This window comes from Triplophysa rosa, linkage group LG21 (genome assembly GCF_024868665.1).
Source record: "Triplophysa rosa linkage group LG21, Trosa_1v2, whole genome shotgun sequence".
NCBI lineage: Eukaryota > Metazoa > Chordata > Actinopteri > Cypriniformes > Nemacheilidae > Triplophysa > Triplophysa rosa.
Genome location: NC_079910.1, coordinates 6,328,394 through 6,348,421, shown reverse-complemented (window position 1 = coordinate 6,348,421; position 20,028 = coordinate 6,328,394). Strand labels below are relative to the sequence as shown.

Here is a 20,028-nt window from a genome sequence, read left to right as displayed (position 1 = left end):
CACTCAAAAACGAAAATTCTGTCATCATTTACTCACCCTCAGGTTGTTTCAAACCTATATCAATGTCTTTGTTCTGTTAAACACAAAGAAACATATTCGTAAGAATGTTAGCAATTTTCAGTTCTGTGACATCATCCACTACCATAGTAGGACTTTTTTTGTTCTGTTGAACACAAAGTGAGATATTCTGAAGAATTTAGGAAAACAAACAGTTCTGGGGCACCTTTGACTACCATTTAATTGTTCCTACTACGGCAGTCAATGATGTCACAGAATTGAACATTTCTAGCATTCTTCCAAATATCTTTCTGTGTTCATCAGAACAAAGTCATTTATACAGGTATGAAATTACATGACGGTGGGCAAATGATGACAGAATTTTCATTTTTGGGTGAACTATCACTTTAAGCCTTGTCTGTGAAACCGGGCCAACATGTTTTTGGTCTATTAAAATTCAAAGTTTAAGATTACAAGTCTTTATTTGGGGAGGCCGCAAAGCGATGGACTTTAGACAAAGGGGGCCTTACAACAAAAATGTTTGAGGACCACTAGCTTTTGTTTCTGTCAGAATAATGACATGGTTCAATGTGGTACATGCAGACTTAGAATCAACAAGTAAAAATCAATCACAAAAGACTTTACTGACCTTTCATTCATCTTTTATTTGAAAACATTTTACAGAGTACCTCAAACTAGTTAGATGTACTTTTATATTTGTCTGAGATTCTGTTGTAGCATTTTCCTAACCATCTAGCATAAAGCACCGCTTGTTTATTGCTATGGATGTATGCAACTGTTAAGGGTTGTTTAAATCAGCCGTTTTACACACTTGAATCTCATGATGCTACAAACGAGATAAAAAGCAGGAATTTGGGCATTACTGTGTAAATCTCTCTTCCCTGCTTTCTCCATATTTCCATTCTTTAAAGAATTCAACCAATTAAATGACAAGACTAAAAGACTAAACACACCAAAGGCATACAATTGTGTAACCACATGCATGGAACTAAAAGTTATACTATGGTGGCAAAAGATGAATCGGATAGTTTTACATTACAGGATTTGACATATTCCAAGTGGCTTCATTTGGCAGGCGACCTGCTGGTGAAACGTTCAAGAAAAACTGTTGCCTTTTCTTAAAATGATTCTATCCTTCTGTCAGATGAAAGAGAAGGAGACAGGTATGGTGCTTCAGTAGGGAGTGCGAGTGTAAGCTAAGGAAATCTAGTACAATAAGTCTAAAAAAAGTTGCGTTTTACAAAATACTTAATAGGAATAAAAAATGTTCTTTGTTATTCCATAAAACAAATCTCCATCACTCTTTTTCCTCAGCCTCGGGTGTCTCAGTTTCCTATACAGAGAAAAAGCACAAGAGAGACAAAAAGAGAGTATGACTACTTATTGTACAGGGTTGTGAAATTATTCATTCAGTTTTTCTTATTTGTTACCTGATGATGTGAAATCATACAGGTGGAACCAAAGCCACAGTGTTAGTGCAAGACAACTACATACTGTATAAATAACCACCACTTACCTCATACTGGATATCAAGATCTATCATTCTATTAATTACTACATTTTAAAATTCAACACCACACGTCCTAGCAGGACAAAATACTGTACATCTAAAGCATATTAAATACAGCAAATACACACAAAAACACACTGCACTCTTCAAACTATCATACCCTTTACTCTAACAGTCTCACTCTGCCCTCGGATGGACAGGAAGGAGGGGGCGGAACTTCTCCATGATGACACACTGACAGATGAGCGTGATACGCAAATCTGTGTGTGTGTGTGTGTGTAAGGGGTTCATACACATGCAAGTGTTTGAAAGGATACAGGAAATTATAATTAGACAATATTTTGACAGACCGTTATCTACAGCGGTTTAAACAATAAATATTTTTTATGTTTCCTTTACGCCATACAGAGTAAAAAAAAGTGAACGACAAATATATATTAAGATATTATGTAACTATAAAAAGGACATATGCTGATGTTGACTAACCATGTTCTTAAAAAGGTCACAGACAAATAAATAATAAAATGTGAAAAATTATGTCATTGCAGTCAAAGGATGATGCAGTGTATGCATTTTTTTTTATAAATTTAATATAAAAAGGGGAGCAATATTATCCATAATAGGATGGTTCTGAGACATGTCTAAAAATATCTTCTTTTCTGTTACACAGAAAAAGTCAGATACAGGTTTTAAATGACATGGAGATTAATACATGATGACAAAATTTGTACTTTTGCGTGAACTACACCTTTAAGTTGTTTTATAGCAATATCTTACACTGATATTGTCTGTGGTCACAATTATTCTATTATAACATTCAACAATTCCCACACACACGCAATAATTTTAACGCATCTTAAATCAGAAGCATTTCAATGTGTTGGAGAACGATTCAAATAATCTCTGAACATCTTGTCCAGAGGAAACTATGCTATGGTTTTTATTGCTTTTGATTTCTCATTAATTGTAATTGTGTAATTAATTGTATTGTCATTGTGTTGAATGTGTTGTACTAGACGCTTCCAACACCAAAGAAAATTCCTTGTGTGTGCAAGCACACTTGGCAATAAAGCTCTTCTGATTCTGATTAATGTTTTAAATTCAGTAAATAACAAAACATTATGCGATGTGCTGTGCAAACTCTTGCCCAATAAAATTGTATCCTTTTTCTGTCATCATTTACTCTCCCTGTTGTCATTTTAAACCTGTGTGATTTTCTTTCTTCTGCAAAACACAAAAGAAGATATTATGAAAAATGTTGGTAACCAAAAACCGTTGGTCCCCATTGACTTCTATTGTATGGACACAAAACCAATACAAGTCAATAGGGACCAACGGTTTTCTGTTACCAGCATTTCTCAAAATAAATGTGTTCTGCAGAAGAAAGTCATGCAGGTTTGAAATGACAAGAGGGCGTGTAAATAATGACAGAATTTTCATTTTTAAGGTGAACTATCCCTTTAATATAAACAGTAACAATACAATTGTAGCATTCTTCTTTTCTAAAACAGTTTTATATCTTTTCACTTGTATTGCTTTTGTGTCATGGCTCTGCTTCCTTAGTCATGTTTTTCTTGGTCCTGTAGCAGAGCCATGACAAAGTCTTTGGTTATGTGTGGAGAGAAACATATTGTTGTCCGTTTGACTATAATATACGTTCTCTCCAGTGTCTTGTCATTGGCCCCATTCCTCTCGTTTCCTGTTATGTTTCCCTGAGTGTTTAATGTCCCACACCTGTCCCATGTCGTTATCCCTGTTTGTCTTCCCTATATATACCCTCTTGTTTCTTTGTCCTGTGCTCTTGTATTATGTATCTGTACGTGTGTATGCTGGTGTTCTTGTTCCTGTCGGTCCCAGTGTGCTGTTTAATATTCTGAGTCTAGTCTAGTAAGTCTTTTAGTGTTTTGTTATAGTTTGTCAAGTGTTTCTCAGTTTAGTCCAGTTTTAGTCAGTCTATGTTCTGTTTGAGTTTTTCCTGTTTTCTTGATTTACCCCATCGTGGGTTTTTGTTTTGTCTATTTGTTAATAAATATATTCTTTGTTAACCCCTTCACTGCTGCCTGCATTTGGGTTCTCTTCTGCCTATCCGTGACAGAATACACGAGCCAAATACGAACCCAGTAGGCAGCATGGGCACGAGACGGTCCCACCAGGCTCGCCTCCTCTGCGGCATTCGTCAGGGGAACGATGACATCGAGGACTATCTGATAGGTTCCTGGATGCCGCAGAGGAGGATGTCTTCGGGGAGGAGGAGGTGGCGGTGCTTTTTAACGCCGGTCTCAGGGACCCCCTGTCGCGGCGGAGATGCGGTCGTTGAGACCGCTGGACTTCGATGTCGTGTGGCAGTACGTCATGAACCGACCGGAGTCCAGGGTCTCAACACGTCACTAACCACCCATCTCCGCTGGCCGCCATACAGGAGGGTCAGACCCTGCAGATCGGGGTTTTAGGCATTGCCACACCGCTCTCCTCAACCCCTGCAGCCTCGCCACCAGTCAGCCTTAGTGGCAAGGGGAGACGTGAGTCCTGGGGTCCACCTCCGAGGAGTCCCAGCCGGAGCCAGCCGTGCCTTATACATCCTTCCATCACCCGACCACCAGCCGGGTGGCTAGGCGGAAGAAGAAGAGGCAACGGCGGGCAGCGTGGCTCCATCCGCCGTGCAGAGCCGACGTCCAGCCGGTGCAGCCGGCGTCCAGTCCGGTGCAGCCGGTCCAGCCGCTCAGTCCGGTGTCCAGCCGGTCAGTCTGGTCCAGTCCGGTCAGCCGGCATCGCCGCAGCGTCCAGTCCGTGATCCAGTCGTCCAGTCCGTCAGCCGGCGTCCAGTCCGGTGATCCAGCCGGCGTCCAGTCCGTGTCCAGTCCGGTGTCCAGCCGGGCGCCTGTCCAGCCGGCCTTCCAGCCGGCGTCAAGCCTGCCAGCGGCCTTCCAGCCGGCGTCAAGCCCTGTCCAGCCGGCCTTCCAGCCGGCGTCAAGCCCTGTCCAGCCGGCCTTCCAGCCGGCGTCAAGCCCTGTCCAGCCGGCCTTCCAGCCGGCGTCAAGCCCTGTCCAGCCGGTCCCTGGGAGACTCCCAGGGCCAAAGACTGTTCCCCCCGGGACTCCTCCTAAGTCCCCCAGGACTCAGCGCCCTCGAGCGCAGCCGGGGACTGGGACTGTTCCCCCAACCCTTTGGACTGCCCCCTATGACTCTTGTTTTGCCCCACCCCCCCTCCCATGTTTGTTATTTTTATTGTCGCACCCCACCCTTGTAGTCTTTTGTCCTGTTCCCTTGTCTGTTCCCATGTTTTGTCTGGTTTCTTGTCTTTGTCTCGGTCTGCCTTGTCTTGTCCGTCTACCCCTTGGTGAGCACCTGGAGGTGCTCATTAAAGGGGGGGCTTCTGTCATGGCTCTGCTTCCTTAGTCATGTTTTTCTTGGTCCTGTAGCAGAGCCATGACAAAGTCTTTGGTTATGTGTGGAGAGAAACATATTGTTGTCCGTTTGACTATAATATACGTTCTCTCCAGTGTCTTGTCATTGGCCCCATTCCTCTCGTTTCCTCGTTATGTTTCCCTGAGTGTTTAATGTCCCACAACTGTCCCATGTCGTTATCCCTCGTTTGTCTTCCCTATATATACCCTCTTGTTTCTTTGTCCTGTGCTCTTGTATTATGTATCTGTACGTGTGTATGCTGGTGTTCTTGTTCCTGTCGGTCCCAGTGTGCTGTTTAATATTCTGAGTCTAGTCTAGTAAGTCTTTTAGTGTTTTGTTATAGTTTGTCAAGTGTTTCTCAGTTTAGTCCAGTTTTAGTCAGTCTATGTTCTGTTTGAGTTTTTCCTGTTTTCTTGATTTACCCCATCGTGGGTTTTTGTTTTGTCTATTTGTTAATAAATATATTCTTTGTTAACCCCTTCACTGCTGCCTGCATTTGGGTTCTCTTCTGCCTATCCGTGACATTTTGCTTACCATTACTAGATAAGGGTGACTTGCGCTTCATTGTCCCAGTAGATGGTTAAATAGTGAGCTAAGAGCAAACATGTGCATTTGTTTGGGTAAAACATTGTGATTCTGCCTAAAGTGCGCTCGGGTAAAAGTGAGTTATGATTTTGACCTATGAATCACGTTCTTATCTCTAGTAAGGCCATACACATATTCCTGCTTCTTAAATAGTCAAACATTCATATAGTTTTAATAATACTAATAATGCTATACAATGGTATAAGCAACCTAGCAGGGCTAACACACCTCTTCTGGCTTGGTCTCCCCATTTGCGGTGGGTGCAGGCTCTTTCTCCTCCTTCTTCCCTTTGGCTCCGCCCTTCTTCTCCTTTACTGCTTTGTCATTGGATGGCTTCTGTGCAGTGAACAAAAACATGATCAGTTGGACAACAATCAGTTAAATAATTCTGTACTAAACCAACGTATTTCTTAAACATACATTGGCTAGAACCTGATAATACCAGTTCTCACACTAATCTCTCTCTCTCAATATACAAACAAACTATACCAACTGTTCAACATACTTTCATACGAACAGGAAAAAATGTATGCACAATGCAAAGCACATGCAAAAAACAAAACATGTGTGTGAGATGTTGTATAGAAAGAGGGGGAGAGTTGTTACCTTGGCAGCTGTCTTTTTGGATTTTGGATCAGACTTAGCAGGAGCTGGTTTCTGAAGGTTGAAAAAAGACAACAGGATGAAGAAAGTAAAAAACAAGACTTTAATAACAGACAATACAAAGGGCACAATGTAAACTACATTGGTGTCCAAAGTAAACGTCCAGAAAGCATGAACATTTTCAAACTGTCATAAGCCTTGCTTATAGCAAATGATGTCAAGACTTTTCTGCCACCCACTTGTATTCTTTCAATAAAAAAACAGATAGAAGTTTTGTTGTATTCAAATATTTAACTGTATTCCTAAGTTATTCATATAGATACAGATACTCCTATAGCACACCTAGAAGGCACACAGTATGATAGCCATTGCCCATTTTTAATGACAGATTAGCTCGTAAGAGTGGCTTACTGCACTCAATAACCTTTTTAGAAAACATGCAAATGACACTTGGACATATGGAAAGAGTGTAGACACACTTACTGAGGAAAGACGCTCTGACCTCCGAGTGGGCTGAAAGGAAAAGCAACATTATGAGGCTGCAGAAAGTTAAACTTGAAAAGATGAATTTCATGGCATTAGCTATTTTTTGTGAAACACACACAGATTTTTTTTTACAAGGATTCAATTACACTGTTAGTGGTTAAATAATAACAAAATAAAAATGTACCTCATGCTTTGTAACTTTGGTGGCTTCTTTAGCCTCTGCTCCCTCAGGTGACTAAGGAAACACAGCAAACATACGAAATTTGTACATATGTATATATATTATACAAATACATGTATTGTTGAATGTTTAACATATATCGATGAACTCATATCTAAAGCTTTTTACTGACAGAAAGAAAAACTTCTTAAACATCAACAGATGGCTTTAACCACATATGAATGTTACATAGGCCATTGGTGTGTGCATTTGCCTTATTTATAATGTTTTAAACTGATATGCAATTGATTGTAGTAAAAATGTAGTCAATTTAGTTTTTTACCAAATTTGAATAGCGAAAGCATAATCATTATTTGTACCCCACGTTTCATATGCCAAAACAATGACAAAAAGCAAAAGCAGAATATTATAGAAAATTAGGATATAAAATTGTAATTCCAAATTTTAAAAACTACAGTTATCAATCTAAAAACATATGATCAAATATTTTTCTTCAGTTTATGAGAAAAATAAGTTGATCAGTAACTACATAGCAAAATTACATCCTAAAGTAGTATAGCAATGTTTTATAGATTATTTAAAATAATTTCACATATTTTACCTATGTAAGTTAACTCTTTAGTTATTAAATATATAGATAACTACAAACGAAATATATTCTCAAAGAAATGGCTAATACTTCCTGAAGGAAACGCACTGATTCTTTGTTGAAAAAGGGGGGAAATACATTTTCAGGCCTTATTTTGTACCCTGGTCGCGGAAAGTGTTTATATAGTACCTTGCAATTCATTAATTATGCCGACACTCCCCTTAGAGAAACTTAGGCTTTAGTGCGTTTCTCAAAAACACATTTGGCCAATAAAGCAGGATTGTAATCTCAGCAATTTCGTGTAATCACAAAAAACAAAGGGCACAGAAACCCTCTTAGCCATTAGACGACGACCCCCATTGATGTTGGACAGAGGTTGGTGGGTTGTGGATGGTTAAGAGCGTCGTTTGTCTACTCCAAATATAAACTTTGACATTTAAGATTAGTTCTACGTTTTGGTAACTTTCATTTCTTTTCTAGTTTCGCGATGTTTTCATTGTCTAAACATCACAATGGGCTCTTGGCGAGAAAGAGTTGAGTGTGACTGACAAACCGGTCGGTTACATACGGGTCTGCTGCTCCGCAATGGGGGTGGAGGAAGAGTCTGTCGGTTAAAACATGGCTATAAAAAAATAATGGGGACCTCTATCGATCGACGAAAGTGAGCTAACAGAAAGCAGACAACTTAAAATGGACGTTGCCGAGCATCGGGCATTCGCATTTGGCGAGAGCGGAGCGCTCTGATTTGGTTTATACTGAGGGCGGCTGAAGCATCACCGCAAAGTGACATTCAACACAAGTGCGCACGAAGTGGCGACTTCACTGCGAAAAGACACATCGGGTTATTAAACCGCCAACTATCATGGAGGAAATCGGCAAATGCGACAATGATCGAATGGAAAGATGATCGATATAGCGTTTGCAGGATTTCAAATCGCAAACAGCGTATTAGTAAGGGACGCGGCGCGAACGCGCGCTTTTAAAAACTTGATCCGCGGTTTACCTGCTCGACGCTGCAACGCGTTCTCCTCGCTGAAACGCGAGCCGCTATTTACAAAAAGAATGGAGAATCAAGGATAGTGGGAATAAAATATAGTACAAACCGACTTACCTTCCTCTTGGGCATTTTTGCAAGAAATTCCTCCGACTTTCCTTTATTTAATTGTAAAAGCAGGTACGGACCTGTAAGGTGGGGGAGTGAGTTTAACTACCACGGAACACAGGATCAATATCTAAAACACCTCTTGTAATAACATGTTAATAATATGCAGACCTCAGACTCTACCCTCGTCTCTGGCCATTGGTCAAATCGGTGCTCACTTACCCGCCGTTCATCGAAGCCATTGGTCTAGGGATCAAATATGTTAATACAAGGCGCGCAGACATTGGTGTGGATTTTGGAAAGCTTTTCAGCACGTTGCTCTCATTGGTTACGCGCTTTCTGTATGCAAATGTGAGCGCTTTGTATTGGATGGGTTTAAAGGTTCGCGTAAGAGGGGGGATAGAGTGACGACAAACCAATAGACGCTTGACACCACACGCTCGGCTGTATGGGAAACGTATGCCCTAGCTTAGCAAAACCGTTTAGCCTCAAGTAATGCTTTGAGTAACGTATGACCCTAAAATTATACAATCATTTCATGATTTAAAGAGTCTCATATAATGCCCAGATAACACGTAACCCCCAAATCAAAAGAAAAAAAAGGCAAGAAATTACATTTTACATAAAAGTTGTTTTTAGGACCAAACTGAATTGTGTGAAATTACCATTGATATTACATTTTTGCCATTCGCTTTTAACTAAAGGAAACCAAATAAATTACTGAAATACAATATATTTTTTAAATATTAACCAGAATAGATAAATACAAATATTTTAATTTAAAAATATTCACATATATCACTTAATTGTGTATTACAATAAGAAAAACCTTAATGGTCCTAAAAAGACAACATATTCCTAGACAATATTCTTGGGGCACAACAGACATGCTTTTGACTGGTTTCTTGACAGTATATAAAGACTCACACTAACTACTAATTCAACAATGATGTAACTGATTTACATGTGACAGTCATGTGATTTCATGGCAAAATGCACAGAACCAAAAGCTCACAATAGCATCTCTCCACAATGACCTCATAATGGCCACATCTCTGCCACAACCTCACAATGAATGACATTCTATAGTAACTTTACAATGGCCAACAATCTACAATGCTTCACAACACACATGTATCTCTGGAACCTTGTTGCCACTCAAGAGCAGACAATCAGAAGTTTCCTGATCCTGAAAGAGGACGCATATGTACCAAAGGTACATTTTTGGGGCTCGCATATCTATGAGTCTCTTTGTTGAGATCCATCATGAACAAATGATCTTGCATGTTCCAGTGCTCATGTTTCAGACAGCCCTCTCTTAAAAACTTGTGAAAAGAGATTAAAAGGACACATAAACCATAAAAATTGTATTATAATTATTGAAGAGGATCACTTATTTAAATCTGAATAATTTACAAAGTCAGATAACACAGACATACAAACCATAAAAATAAAGCCACATAACTAACTTCAAGTTGTCATTCTACAAAAAATAGAATTTGCCATCAGAACAAAACCATTTAGTGCTACAGAAACATTACTTGTTGTTGGTTCAACTTAAAAATGCTTGCCTTAAAAGTTAATTCAACTTAAAACTTGAGTTCTTGAGTTGACTAAACTCGTTGAGTTGACTAATATTTTTAAGTTGAATTAACACAAAATTTTAAGGCAACCAGGTAACTTATTTTTTTTAACCAACCTTTTTTTACAGTGAGGACTTTAAAAGACTTAAGGAGGTGGAGAAATTTAAATGCAAGATCAACGCACAATTCAGATATTAAACAGTGAATTTGTGATTTTCTGCAGTGAGAATTCTTGGACAAAACCAAAATACATTGAGTACTATTTAAATGCTAAGTGAGTACAAGACCTTGTCCAAAGTAGTGAATGCAAATTTGTACTATTTTAAAGAAAATACGCAATTTAAAACATAGCAGGACTTTACTCCTTAAAGGAACAGTTCACCCAAAAATGAAAATTCTATCTTCATTTACTTACGGTCAAGTTATTCCAACTTTCTTTGTTCTGATGAACACAGAGAAAGATATTTGGAAAAATGCTTTTAACCAAACACTTCTTGGCAACCATTGAGTAAAATTTATTTGCTTTTCACTAAAGAAGACGTTTTTAACAATGTAAGAACGCAAACAGTTCTGGGGCACTTTTGAGTACCATTGTCATTTTTCCTACAGATTTGGAACAACTGAGTAAATGATGACCGAATTGTCCCTTTAAAGGTCACCCACCGTTAAAGGTCACAACAAATGAGAAAAAACAGACACATTGTTTAAACGTTTATATGTGGTCAATCAATATTTTTCTGTTTGAACCCTGAGGAGCTTTATAAATACAAAACAAATCATTACAATTTTAGGGGAACTTGAAAAGTCAGCAATCTCTTCACAGAAAGTTCAACTTTGAGAACACCTCAACAAATCTCACAGATAAACCTCTATGGATGTTTTTACATTGACAAGCCTGTGCTTTACAGGGCATTTAAAAAAGCCAAATAAATATCTATCATATGCTATACATCTAACAATTAAAACGTGATATATGTAAGCAGGCAAACAAAACAATACACACAACACACTGAGAATGTAAAAGAAAGTCAAAGTACCCCACTGGACCTTCTGAATATTTGGTTTGTTCTTTTAACAAAAAATACATACTCAGGCTAGATCTATAACTCTTTCCTTTATCATGTAAAATAATGGACACTTAATCTATTGTAAGATGCGGAGGAGAGAAACTTTAAAAAGTGCTGTGTGGGAGGACTACTTCAGTGAAGATTCAGCCTAAACCTGAGTCAGCCAAGCCACAGAGTGTCTCCGTGAGAGGGCAGAGCTTCACCACAGTCATATCAGTACTGAAAATGCAGACCATTTCCTTGCAAAACACACAAACTGAATCTTGAACAAGATATCTTTGTTCTGAATCTCAAACAAAGCCGCCCCAAAGCAAATATAAGGCCCGAAAATGTGTTCACCATGCTAAAGCAACCTTCTGTCTATACTTATAAATGTTTCTGAGAGAGTCCCGAAACATTATTACATAGAAGTAGCTTTCTATGTAGTATGCACATTCTCAGCACTAATAACAACAAAAACAGGGTCCAAGATTAGCAGCGAGTGATTCTGGAAGATCTACCAGCGATTCGGATTTTTCTTTGATCTGAATTATGTAGATCAGCGAGGGTCAGACTATTATTCTCAGCTCATCTTAAAATGTGCATTTTGTTTCAGTTTCTAATAATATTACCATCCAGTGACCTTTTTTGTACTCACATTTGGCGAATAGAATGTTATTATTTTAGACCCTTCGAATACTTTACCACAAAAAAAGTGAAAAATAGTTCCCCTCCTAGATTTCACCCAGTGCATTAAAAGCAAAGAAATAGACGTGTCGTGTACGCGAAATAAACACCGTTTAATCAGGGCTGACTTCATAAGGGAGTACACAAGCAAGTATCTGAGGTATTTGAAATCTCTTCCCATTTTCAAAAAACTGATTCCCCATGTGCAACTGTTATATAAAGACGCCCTATTTAGAGTGTCACTTCCTCTATGCCATCATCACATGATGTAATGGCCCTGACTGCGGGCCGGCTCTCAGAGACTTGAAGAGTGCTCCTATTGTTGGGGAGAGAACCAATGTTTAGACCCGTCGGTGTGTCTGTGTCCCTCTTGCGTCCACTCACTACTCCTGAATGGAGTTGGGCTGATACCGGAGGGCTCAGGATCTCCATCTTACTGGATGCTTCTGAAGGAGGTGGAGTTGCAGTGGACCTGAAAAGCTGCTGCATGAGATTGGATTTTCTCTCTTTGACTACACCGCATAGATCCAACCCTCTGTCCAACTCTCGAGGTTGCTGTGGATTTGAGTTTTGATTTGTGTTGCGTGAGGCCAAACCTGTACGTAAGGCGGGTTTCCCAAAAGATGGGGCATAGCTGCCAAAGGCCAGGTCGAGATCTTCGCTAGGTCGCTGTGCTCGGATACCGGCCTCCCTTCTCCCGTTACCAAATATGTTTGCGGTTTCATCTGGGTCTGTGAGTTTGAAAATACCGTTCTGGTTGCGTTGCTCGGACGATCGTGGCGGAGAGCGGATACTTCCTGTGTCGTCTGAGAAGAAGTCGGAGTCCTGGCCTTGTGTCTGCATGTCAATCTCACGCATTTTAGCTAACAGCTGCTCTTTGCGTTGACGTTCCTCCTCAACTTGTTCTTGATTGGCGGTCTGGATCTCCTGATTTCTTGCTTGAAGTTCTTCCTCTTCCGGTTCACGCTGCCTCCTGCTTTCTTCTTCCTTTCGAGATTTAGACAGACCAATCCTCCAATCCTCTTCATCTCTGTCAAGGCCTGTTTCAAAAGCAATACACTGAAGATGAAGCTATGCATTTTTATTGAACATTTTTAAGTATTTTTAACGAACTATCTTGAACTAAGATGGTATCTATGATTTTATTTAGCTATGTGAATTTTTAACATTGGCAAGTTCTTACCATTTCTGAGGCCCTTTGCGTTCTTGTCGTGTGAGCTGGGCTGTTGATCTAGTCTTTGTTTTTGCTTCTCTTTGTCCTTCAACAGTTCTGTTTCCCTTTCCCTGTCGTGAATGTCTTTTTCTTTCTCCTTCTCTCTCGTCTGTTGCATTGCAGATTCAATCTCTCTTTCCTTCTCCCTCTCTCTCCAAAATTTTTGGATCTTCCACTCGTCTCTTTGCTTCTGGTCTCTGCCTTGCTGATCCTGCTCATATATTATAGAAAGAAATAAAATGACACAATGGACACAAAGAACGGACACTATTTGCTTACTTTTCTATGATCAATAATACTTCATTGTGAGGACTTTGTATGATGACCACTAAATAGTATATTTTACCCTTGTCCGTGTCAACATACAGCTGCTGCATTCATAGCCCTCATATCACGCCATCGTCACTCATTTTTAATATCACAAGTAAATTACAGACTTGAGTAAAATGGCCTTAAAGGACTTCAGTATAAATTTTATAGTGAACATAAATCTGTCTGATGATAGATGACTAGAAGTCGACTAAAAGAAACACACACAAAAAAAATATTCCAGAGGAACAACGGAGCAGGAGACACAGCTGGATAAGAGAGCACCTAAATATAAAAAGACATGTAGCATTATATGTTATTATGTTAGCTGACAAACCTATAGAATACACAAGATCCTTTGCTGTAAATAAAACATGCTAAAAATAAGATAGCTAAATAAGCCTGCTCTCACAATGTGTTCTAGATACCTAATTCAGAATGTATGTTCACGAACCCTCGTGCGTTACAATCAAACTCATCAGCCAGGTGACTAGTGCTCTTCTGCTGATTAAGACATTTGGAGGATAAGAGGTTAGTGCTTCATGCAGCAATGCTAAATCAAAGACGTGTGGAGATGTAAAGGTTCTTATTGGGAGCCAGCATGTGAACTTCAGTCTAGTGTCTTGCATAGACCCAAAACAACAGGACTAGGTATAAGACTGGTAAAAGTGTTGCATGCTGGGAAATAGAAGAACAAGTATTAGAGCCCAAGCTTTCTTACCCTGCGATGCTCAGTAGGCTTTTGAACCTGGAAATGAATGATTAAAAAGGATTCAGATATGAATGAACACGGAGATTCACAGGTATGTGAGTTGACTGAAAGATCGATATGTGATAAAAGAGAATGAGATTAAGAGAGACTGTTAATAAGCTAAATCAATCTTTCAAAAAGGAAGAAGAAACAGCAATTATGACAGAGAACTAAATGAGAGAATATAACTCTCTGAAATATCAGTACATTTTATTTGCAAGGGCATATTTTATGGCTACTTCTGCTGATGTCCTACTAAATACAAATTAAATAAATTAAAAGTAAGTCAAAAGTGCCCCAGAACTGTTTGCTGTCCTACATTCTTCAAAATGTCTTCAAAAAATGATGTGTTCATCAGAACAAAGAAATTTATACAGATTTGGAACAACTCGAAGGTGAGTAAATGATGACAGAATTTTCATTTTTGGATGAAGTATCCCTTTAAAACAGAAAAAACACTGGTTTTTATAGTGAACTACAGTATACGTGCCTTTAGAGAGAGGTAATCATCGGTTTGGATGTCAGGTGGGAGATCACTGGTAAGAGCTGGAGGAGGCGAGGGAAAATCCAACGAGAGGGTCCTTTCTTCAGTCTGTACAGCTTTAGTGCTTGTTGTGGTGGTCGCTTAAAAAGCACAAACACACAAAAAAACCAGGCAAAAACGTGTTTAAAAGACATACCACATACATATAAACACAATAGAAATTGTCATTATAAAAAAATGCAACCTTTTAAGTTTATTTAAAACCAGGTTCTTAGGTGCCTTAACACTGTCATTGTCATAAATGTGAATGTTTAAGCAAAGTATATTGAGTTTGATTCACTGTAATAATCTATGCATTTGAAAATGTAAAGTTGAAGGTGACCCTAAAGCACATGGGAATATTATCACCATAGGAAGGTGTTTGTTATGGAGTCATTATCTGTCTGCTAGTGGTAATTATGGACTGAATGTTTAAGTTTCTAAGAAGGCCCTGAGAGGAATGTGCATAAGCACAACTGTGTAATGAGACCAGCCTCAGCCTATCAACACGCTGTACCTTTCTGGCTACTGGCATTATCTGCTTCTTTCTTGGAAGACGCTTTCACCATCCTGTTAGCGTAGATGTTCCTTGCGTCCAGCTCCTTTTCTTTCTCCTGAAAACAGATACAACAAATTTAATATCGTATAATGTATGATTCAACACCCAAACATTTTTTCACAACACGAGTTTGTTGTGTCAGTGGTACCTTCAGTTTAGTGCAAAGTCTCTCCACTTCCTCCTGTAGTGCTTTAACTTGCTGTTGAGCATCGTGAGTTCTTCTCCTCTCATAAGTTAGGTGCCTTTGAAAGCTTCCGCTACTCAACTCCATGTTCTTCTCCAACTCCTAACAACACATAACGTACACATTGTCATGCAAAATACTTATTATATAAATATGGAATCAGACATGCATGCAAGTAACGTAATGTTTTTGGAACGGTACCTTCACTCTGCGTTCACTCTCTTGCAATATGGCTTGAGCATGCACCAATTTCCGTGAGAGTTCTTCCCGTTCTCCGAGATTTTGGTCATCTGCGAGGTGTTGCAGCTTCTGTACCTGATTGCGACAGCGCTGGAGCTGAGCATCCCTCTCTCTGAGGCTGCGCTCAGCAGCTCGCTGGTTCTCCTGACTTCGTCGCAGCCTCTCTCGCAGCACGTGAGTTTCGTTGTTGTGGCGAGACAGCAGCTGCGAGATCTCGCTCTCTGTGTCATTGTAGCGATGCAGTGCTTTCTCCTGTCTTAGCTGCAGCTGCCGCAGCAAACGGTTCTCCCGCTGCAGCTCATCCGCATGTAGCCGCAGCTCAGACAATGCATTCTTTAGCTCGTTGATCTTAAGCAGACGTGCGGACAGCATTCGCTTGGTTACCGGCTCGACATCTTTGGATGGTGCATCTTTACTTAGACTGTGGGACCGCATGCCTCTTGATTTCTGCTGAGGATTATGGGAATGGGGTGGAGGGCGACCTGACACACCTTTACTCACACCTAAAAAAGGATATATATATATAGAACAAAGTACACTTTTTAATGAATACTCAAAGGGCAGTTATATTTCCAAACAAATATTTCTAATGCTTTACATAAGTATATACTTTGCTTAGATATTCATTTTAAGGTATCCAAGTCATTTCACTGACAGTGATCAAAAATTAAGCAGGGTTCAACTTCAATTCATTTAGAGCTTTTACTGTAAATATCTCTTGTGCAATCTGCTGGTCAATGGTGGTACTGCAAGACAAAAGTTATTTAAAAATATGTTTCAGTCTGTATAAGATCGATGTCATGAAAACAAGTCCTGGTCATTTTTCACAAGAAAACTGTGAAGAATTTATAAAGAATTGTGTGAAAATAGATTTCACGTAAGGAAAATATAGCATTTTTCTGGAACACAGATTGCATTGTGATATTTTAATGAAAACCTTTCAAGAGCACATTCTCCTATGCTTATCGATTTCAATTCTTATCAATTCCCAGTTTCGATTCCAAAGTTGTGAAAATTTTAGCCTGCTTATTGACTGGTTTGTAAGACAGCTTTTACTGAGATATCAGTAATATCTTTTACTTATTGACTCAGCTTTTACTGAGATATCAGATAATAAAAGCAATTTAAATTTTATATCAAGTATCCGATTCCAAACCTTCCGATTCTGATATTGGATTTGATTTTCCATTCTCAAACCCTAATTGTATTTGTATTAAAACTATGTGTCATTAAAATAACCAAGCATGGTTGTAAATGGTCCTAAATATATGTATAACCATCATAATATATAAATATATTTAATATATAAAACTATTCTTTGTTTTAAATTTTGGGGTGAAAATGACCCAACATGTTATTGACAACATTGATGTTTGCCTATTGGAAAGACTGAATGACCAAGAATGACTAGGTATGTTTTAGTAAGAACACAATGCCTGCCATCATTTAGACCTTGGGCTTGAATCTCAGCAATCAGAGTCTGAAGAAACATGATCAGAAATTAGGATGCTGATGGCAATTATCACCATGATAATTATACAATTGGGAGGGTTAGAAAAGTGACTGATTTCATGTGCTTCAGAAGACACATACAAACTGTTTGACCTTCTGGATTGCTGATGAATTTGTGATGAGGACTTACAAGTATAGTGTAATAACATGGGAGCACACGAGAGGTAAACAAGGCACTTCAACAATACGATGCATTTGTTTGGGATTAATATGTGTCTTACATAGCACATAGTCATATCCATGCATTGCACATAATTATAAGGAGTTACATATGTTATAATGTGTGTGTACCTGCTCGACGCAAGGGGCTGCTGGACACACGTCTAGATCTTCCTCTTCTATGTGGTGATGGAGATAAGGACCGTGGCGAGAGAGACTGGTCAGAGTGCGAGACATTTTCATAATCATCATCAGAGTAGGAAGAGGCACTGCTGCGCTCTCCATCCGAACATCGATCTCGATCCGGATCTCGCGTTCTGGTCCGTACACGATCCCCAGACGAGCCCTCTACGTCTTTCCGGTATTTCTCCCGTTTCCCAGATTGCGGAGATGATTTGGAGACCTTCCCATCACTACGATGGGACAATCGGCTGTGCTTTGATTCCTGATTATCCTCATGTAACTCCATGTCTTCGGTCTACAACGATGGAGACAAAACGTTGGCTTGAGACAGGACAGAATGTGCCACTGATAAAGGTGGTTCTCCCACAATTAATAAGCAGCACGCATACATGCAAACACACAAATAGAAAAAAACAAGCACTGTCTCTATGACAGGCTATGTGTGCAAATTGGAGCTGGAAGAGCTGTGTGGTTGAGATGTAATTGAGTAGGATGTAATGGAACCAAGCTGCATGAATTTAAAAATGTGTGTGTGTGTGTGTGTGTGGGCTGCTGAAGAGCTTTACAATAAACATTCACTCATGCCATCTTTGAGGCTGAAAATTTGCATCACTATCATTTTTGTGGCACCACAATAAGACGGTATCACATCATTATTTCTCAGCTAGTACTGAGGTTTGGGATGCAATGTCCAACCAGGCGAACTCAAACATATTCACAGATACTGTCACTGCACTCAGCCATGAAATGAGGAACATCATCATTATTTCAGCATGGATGAGCCATTCTCAAACACAAGCCATTGAGATATAGCATCATGCAAAATAAGACAATGTTTCATAATATAAGTTTATGGTTTTGGCAGAGGAAAAGTGTTGTTTGCATATAAAGTTCAGTCGTGGATTAGTCTCCAAGTGTCAATACGAACAAAGTGGCAATACAACTGTACTGCCAGACACAAAATTGCTACAGAAGACTGTTTTCTTCTAATATAATAAGCAAGATTTATTATCATTTTGTAAGGCCACTTACAAGTCCTCCTTCTTTCAGTCCTTCAATCTGCACAATCGTGATAACCTCTCTGGTTCTACATCACCATGGAGATTCAGTCTCTCCTTTGTAAACTGACAATAATATCATTCACTCCTTAATGGTATGCTAAACGCATTCAATTACTGCCTCACCTTTCTCCTCACTCTAGTCTTTGGGTAAAATGCCCATTTTGGTATCCACTGAGATGTCTCAATCAAGTCTCCATTTTCAAGAATTAAAGAAATGAATGTAATACCAATAGCACTATAAAAGTGAAAGAAGCTGAGGTGTGTAGACATTTAAATCTAAACTAACAGTGTATAAACAATACAAGTAGGCTACTGTTAAATTAGTCTTAACTCAAATTAAGACTATGGTAATTGGATAACTGGGGGAATGCAATGTTTGTACAACAAAGAGCAAATATTTAAGCATATAAAACATCTGATGTCGTCATAGATACAGTATAATACGACTCTTTAGATCACAGTTCTGGACTATTAGGTAATGTACCCTGAGGCCAAAACAATAGCAAAAGATATCACTGTTATCAGGCATGAAATGAAATAAACCAAATGACAGAAACTACAGGATTATGCACTTAAACCATCTGCACCTGACAGGACAAGAACAAATGCATGCACATTGGTACCCATTACAAAGAAACAGTTGCCATTCAGTTCTGGTTTCCATAATTGTCACAAACCACAGCACAACAGGACCTATTTCAGCCTAAAAATATGAAACATGGAAAATAGAAACTGTTGTTGACAAATCATAACAAATGGTCGTCATGGAAGCACAAAGAATGCAGTTGTCCGGTTGGTCAATATATACAAAACTTGGATTTAGTTAACACGTCTTCATTTATAACAAAACAATTTCACGCTTTCAAGGCATCTTGATGCCAAATGAGTACTTTTACACATCTCATGCTTTGCCAGTATTTGCCATGACACTGTGCATGTCACAGCAAACAAACATCTTCGAAAGAAAAAAATGTACCAGCTGCGGTTTCTTCTTTACTAACTTAACAGTTACCTGGTTGCTGCTGTTACTTTGTGTGCTATCGAGTGACAAAACAAATCCACAAACAAAAACGGCTCAACGACACGACTCGATTGAGATTATTTTAAGAAGTACTTACTCGGTTTTGTTCTTCTAACCTTCCGTCTCCATATCTTATCTTGTCTGTTTCTTGAGGCTGTAGACAATAGTGTTGTTCGATTAACGGCTCACAAACTCGCTAGCTAGCTAACGTTACATGACTAACTGGGATTATGTCGTGCAACTAGGACAACGCTCAAATGTACAGACGGAGAAACGCTATAAGGACATATAAATTCGACTGTTTAGTTGTCCGTCTTAAAATATAGCGAAATCTGACGTCGATTATGGCGGAGATGGTGGCTTTTCTGAGGAATATGTGCTACTGGAGGAGTTGGTGAAATATCCGAATCCTCGCCTCGCCTTCTGCTCGCGGTGTCATAGTGACGCTTCGCCATGGCAACGTGCGCCGCCCCTGTCTTTAGCGCCACTTGACTTGTTGAGCTCGGCTGATAATACAC

General features: G+C 39.3%; 2 protein-coding genes across 3 annotated transcripts; both read right to left on the bottom strand.

The window, feature by feature from the left end:
* Nucleotides 1–643: 643 nt before the first annotated feature.
* Nucleotides 644–8,626, bottom strand: hmgn3 (high mobility group nucleosomal binding domain 3). The gene is made up of 6 exons (XM_057363522.1): nucleotides 8,489–8,626; nucleotides 6,792–6,842; nucleotides 6,605–6,634; nucleotides 6,125–6,175; nucleotides 5,747–5,854; nucleotides 644–1,351 (listed from the first exon to the last, which is right to left on the bottom strand). Exons 1-6 carry the CDS (start codon nucleotides 8,501–8,503, stop codon nucleotides 1,316–1,318), a joined length of 291 nt encoding a protein of 96 aa, XP_057219505.1. The 5' UTR covers nucleotides 8,504–8,626; the 3' UTR covers nucleotides 644–1,315.
* A 690-nt stretch (nucleotides 8,627–9,316) lies between these two features.
* On the bottom strand, nucleotides 9,317–19,929 carry lca5 (lebercilin LCA5). 2 transcript variants are annotated; one of them, XM_057363452.1, is made up of 9 exons: nucleotides 19,608–19,929; nucleotides 17,378–17,723; nucleotides 15,536–16,077; nucleotides 15,299–15,436; nucleotides 15,109–15,205; nucleotides 14,559–14,692; nucleotides 14,039–14,065; nucleotides 12,979–13,219; nucleotides 9,317–12,835 (listed from the first exon to the last, which is right to left on the bottom strand). In XM_057363452.1, exons 2-9 carry the CDS (start codon nucleotides 17,712–17,714, stop codon nucleotides 12,027–12,029), a joined length of 2,325 nt encoding a protein of 774 aa, XP_057219435.1. In that variant the 5' UTR covers nucleotides 17,715–17,723; nucleotides 19,608–19,929; the 3' UTR covers nucleotides 9,317–12,026. The 2 variants fall into 2 exon arrangements, with proteins under 2 accessions (XP_057219435.1, XP_057219436.1); XM_057363453.1 differs by lacking the exon at nucleotides 14,039–14,065.
* Between the last annotated feature and the right edge of the window lie 99 nt (nucleotides 19,930–20,028).

Bases quoted from the DNA above. Each gene is read 5' to 3' on its own strand.
- hmgn3 (XM_057363522.1), bottom strand. The intron at 6,635-6,791 runs GTACATTTTTAT...TTTTCCTTTCAG, and splicing joins CCAAAGTTACAAAGCATGAG to CCCACTCGGAGGTCAGAGCG. The intron at 5,855-6,124 runs GTAACAACTCTC...TTCACTGCACAG, and splicing joins CCAAAAAGACAGCTGCCAAG to AAGCCATCCAATGACAAAGC.
- lca5 (XM_057363452.1), bottom strand. From the start codon at position 17,714: ATGGAGTTACATGAGGATAATCAGGAATCAAAGCACAGCCGATTGTCC. The intron at 15,206-15,298 runs GTACCACTGACA...ATCTGTTTTCAG, and splicing joins GACTTTGCACTAAACTGAAG to GAGAAAGAAAAGGAGCTGGA. The intron at 13,220-14,038 runs GTAAGAAAGCTT...ATATATGAGCAG, and splicing joins AGCCTACTGAGCATCGCAGG to GATCAGCAAGGCAGAGACCA.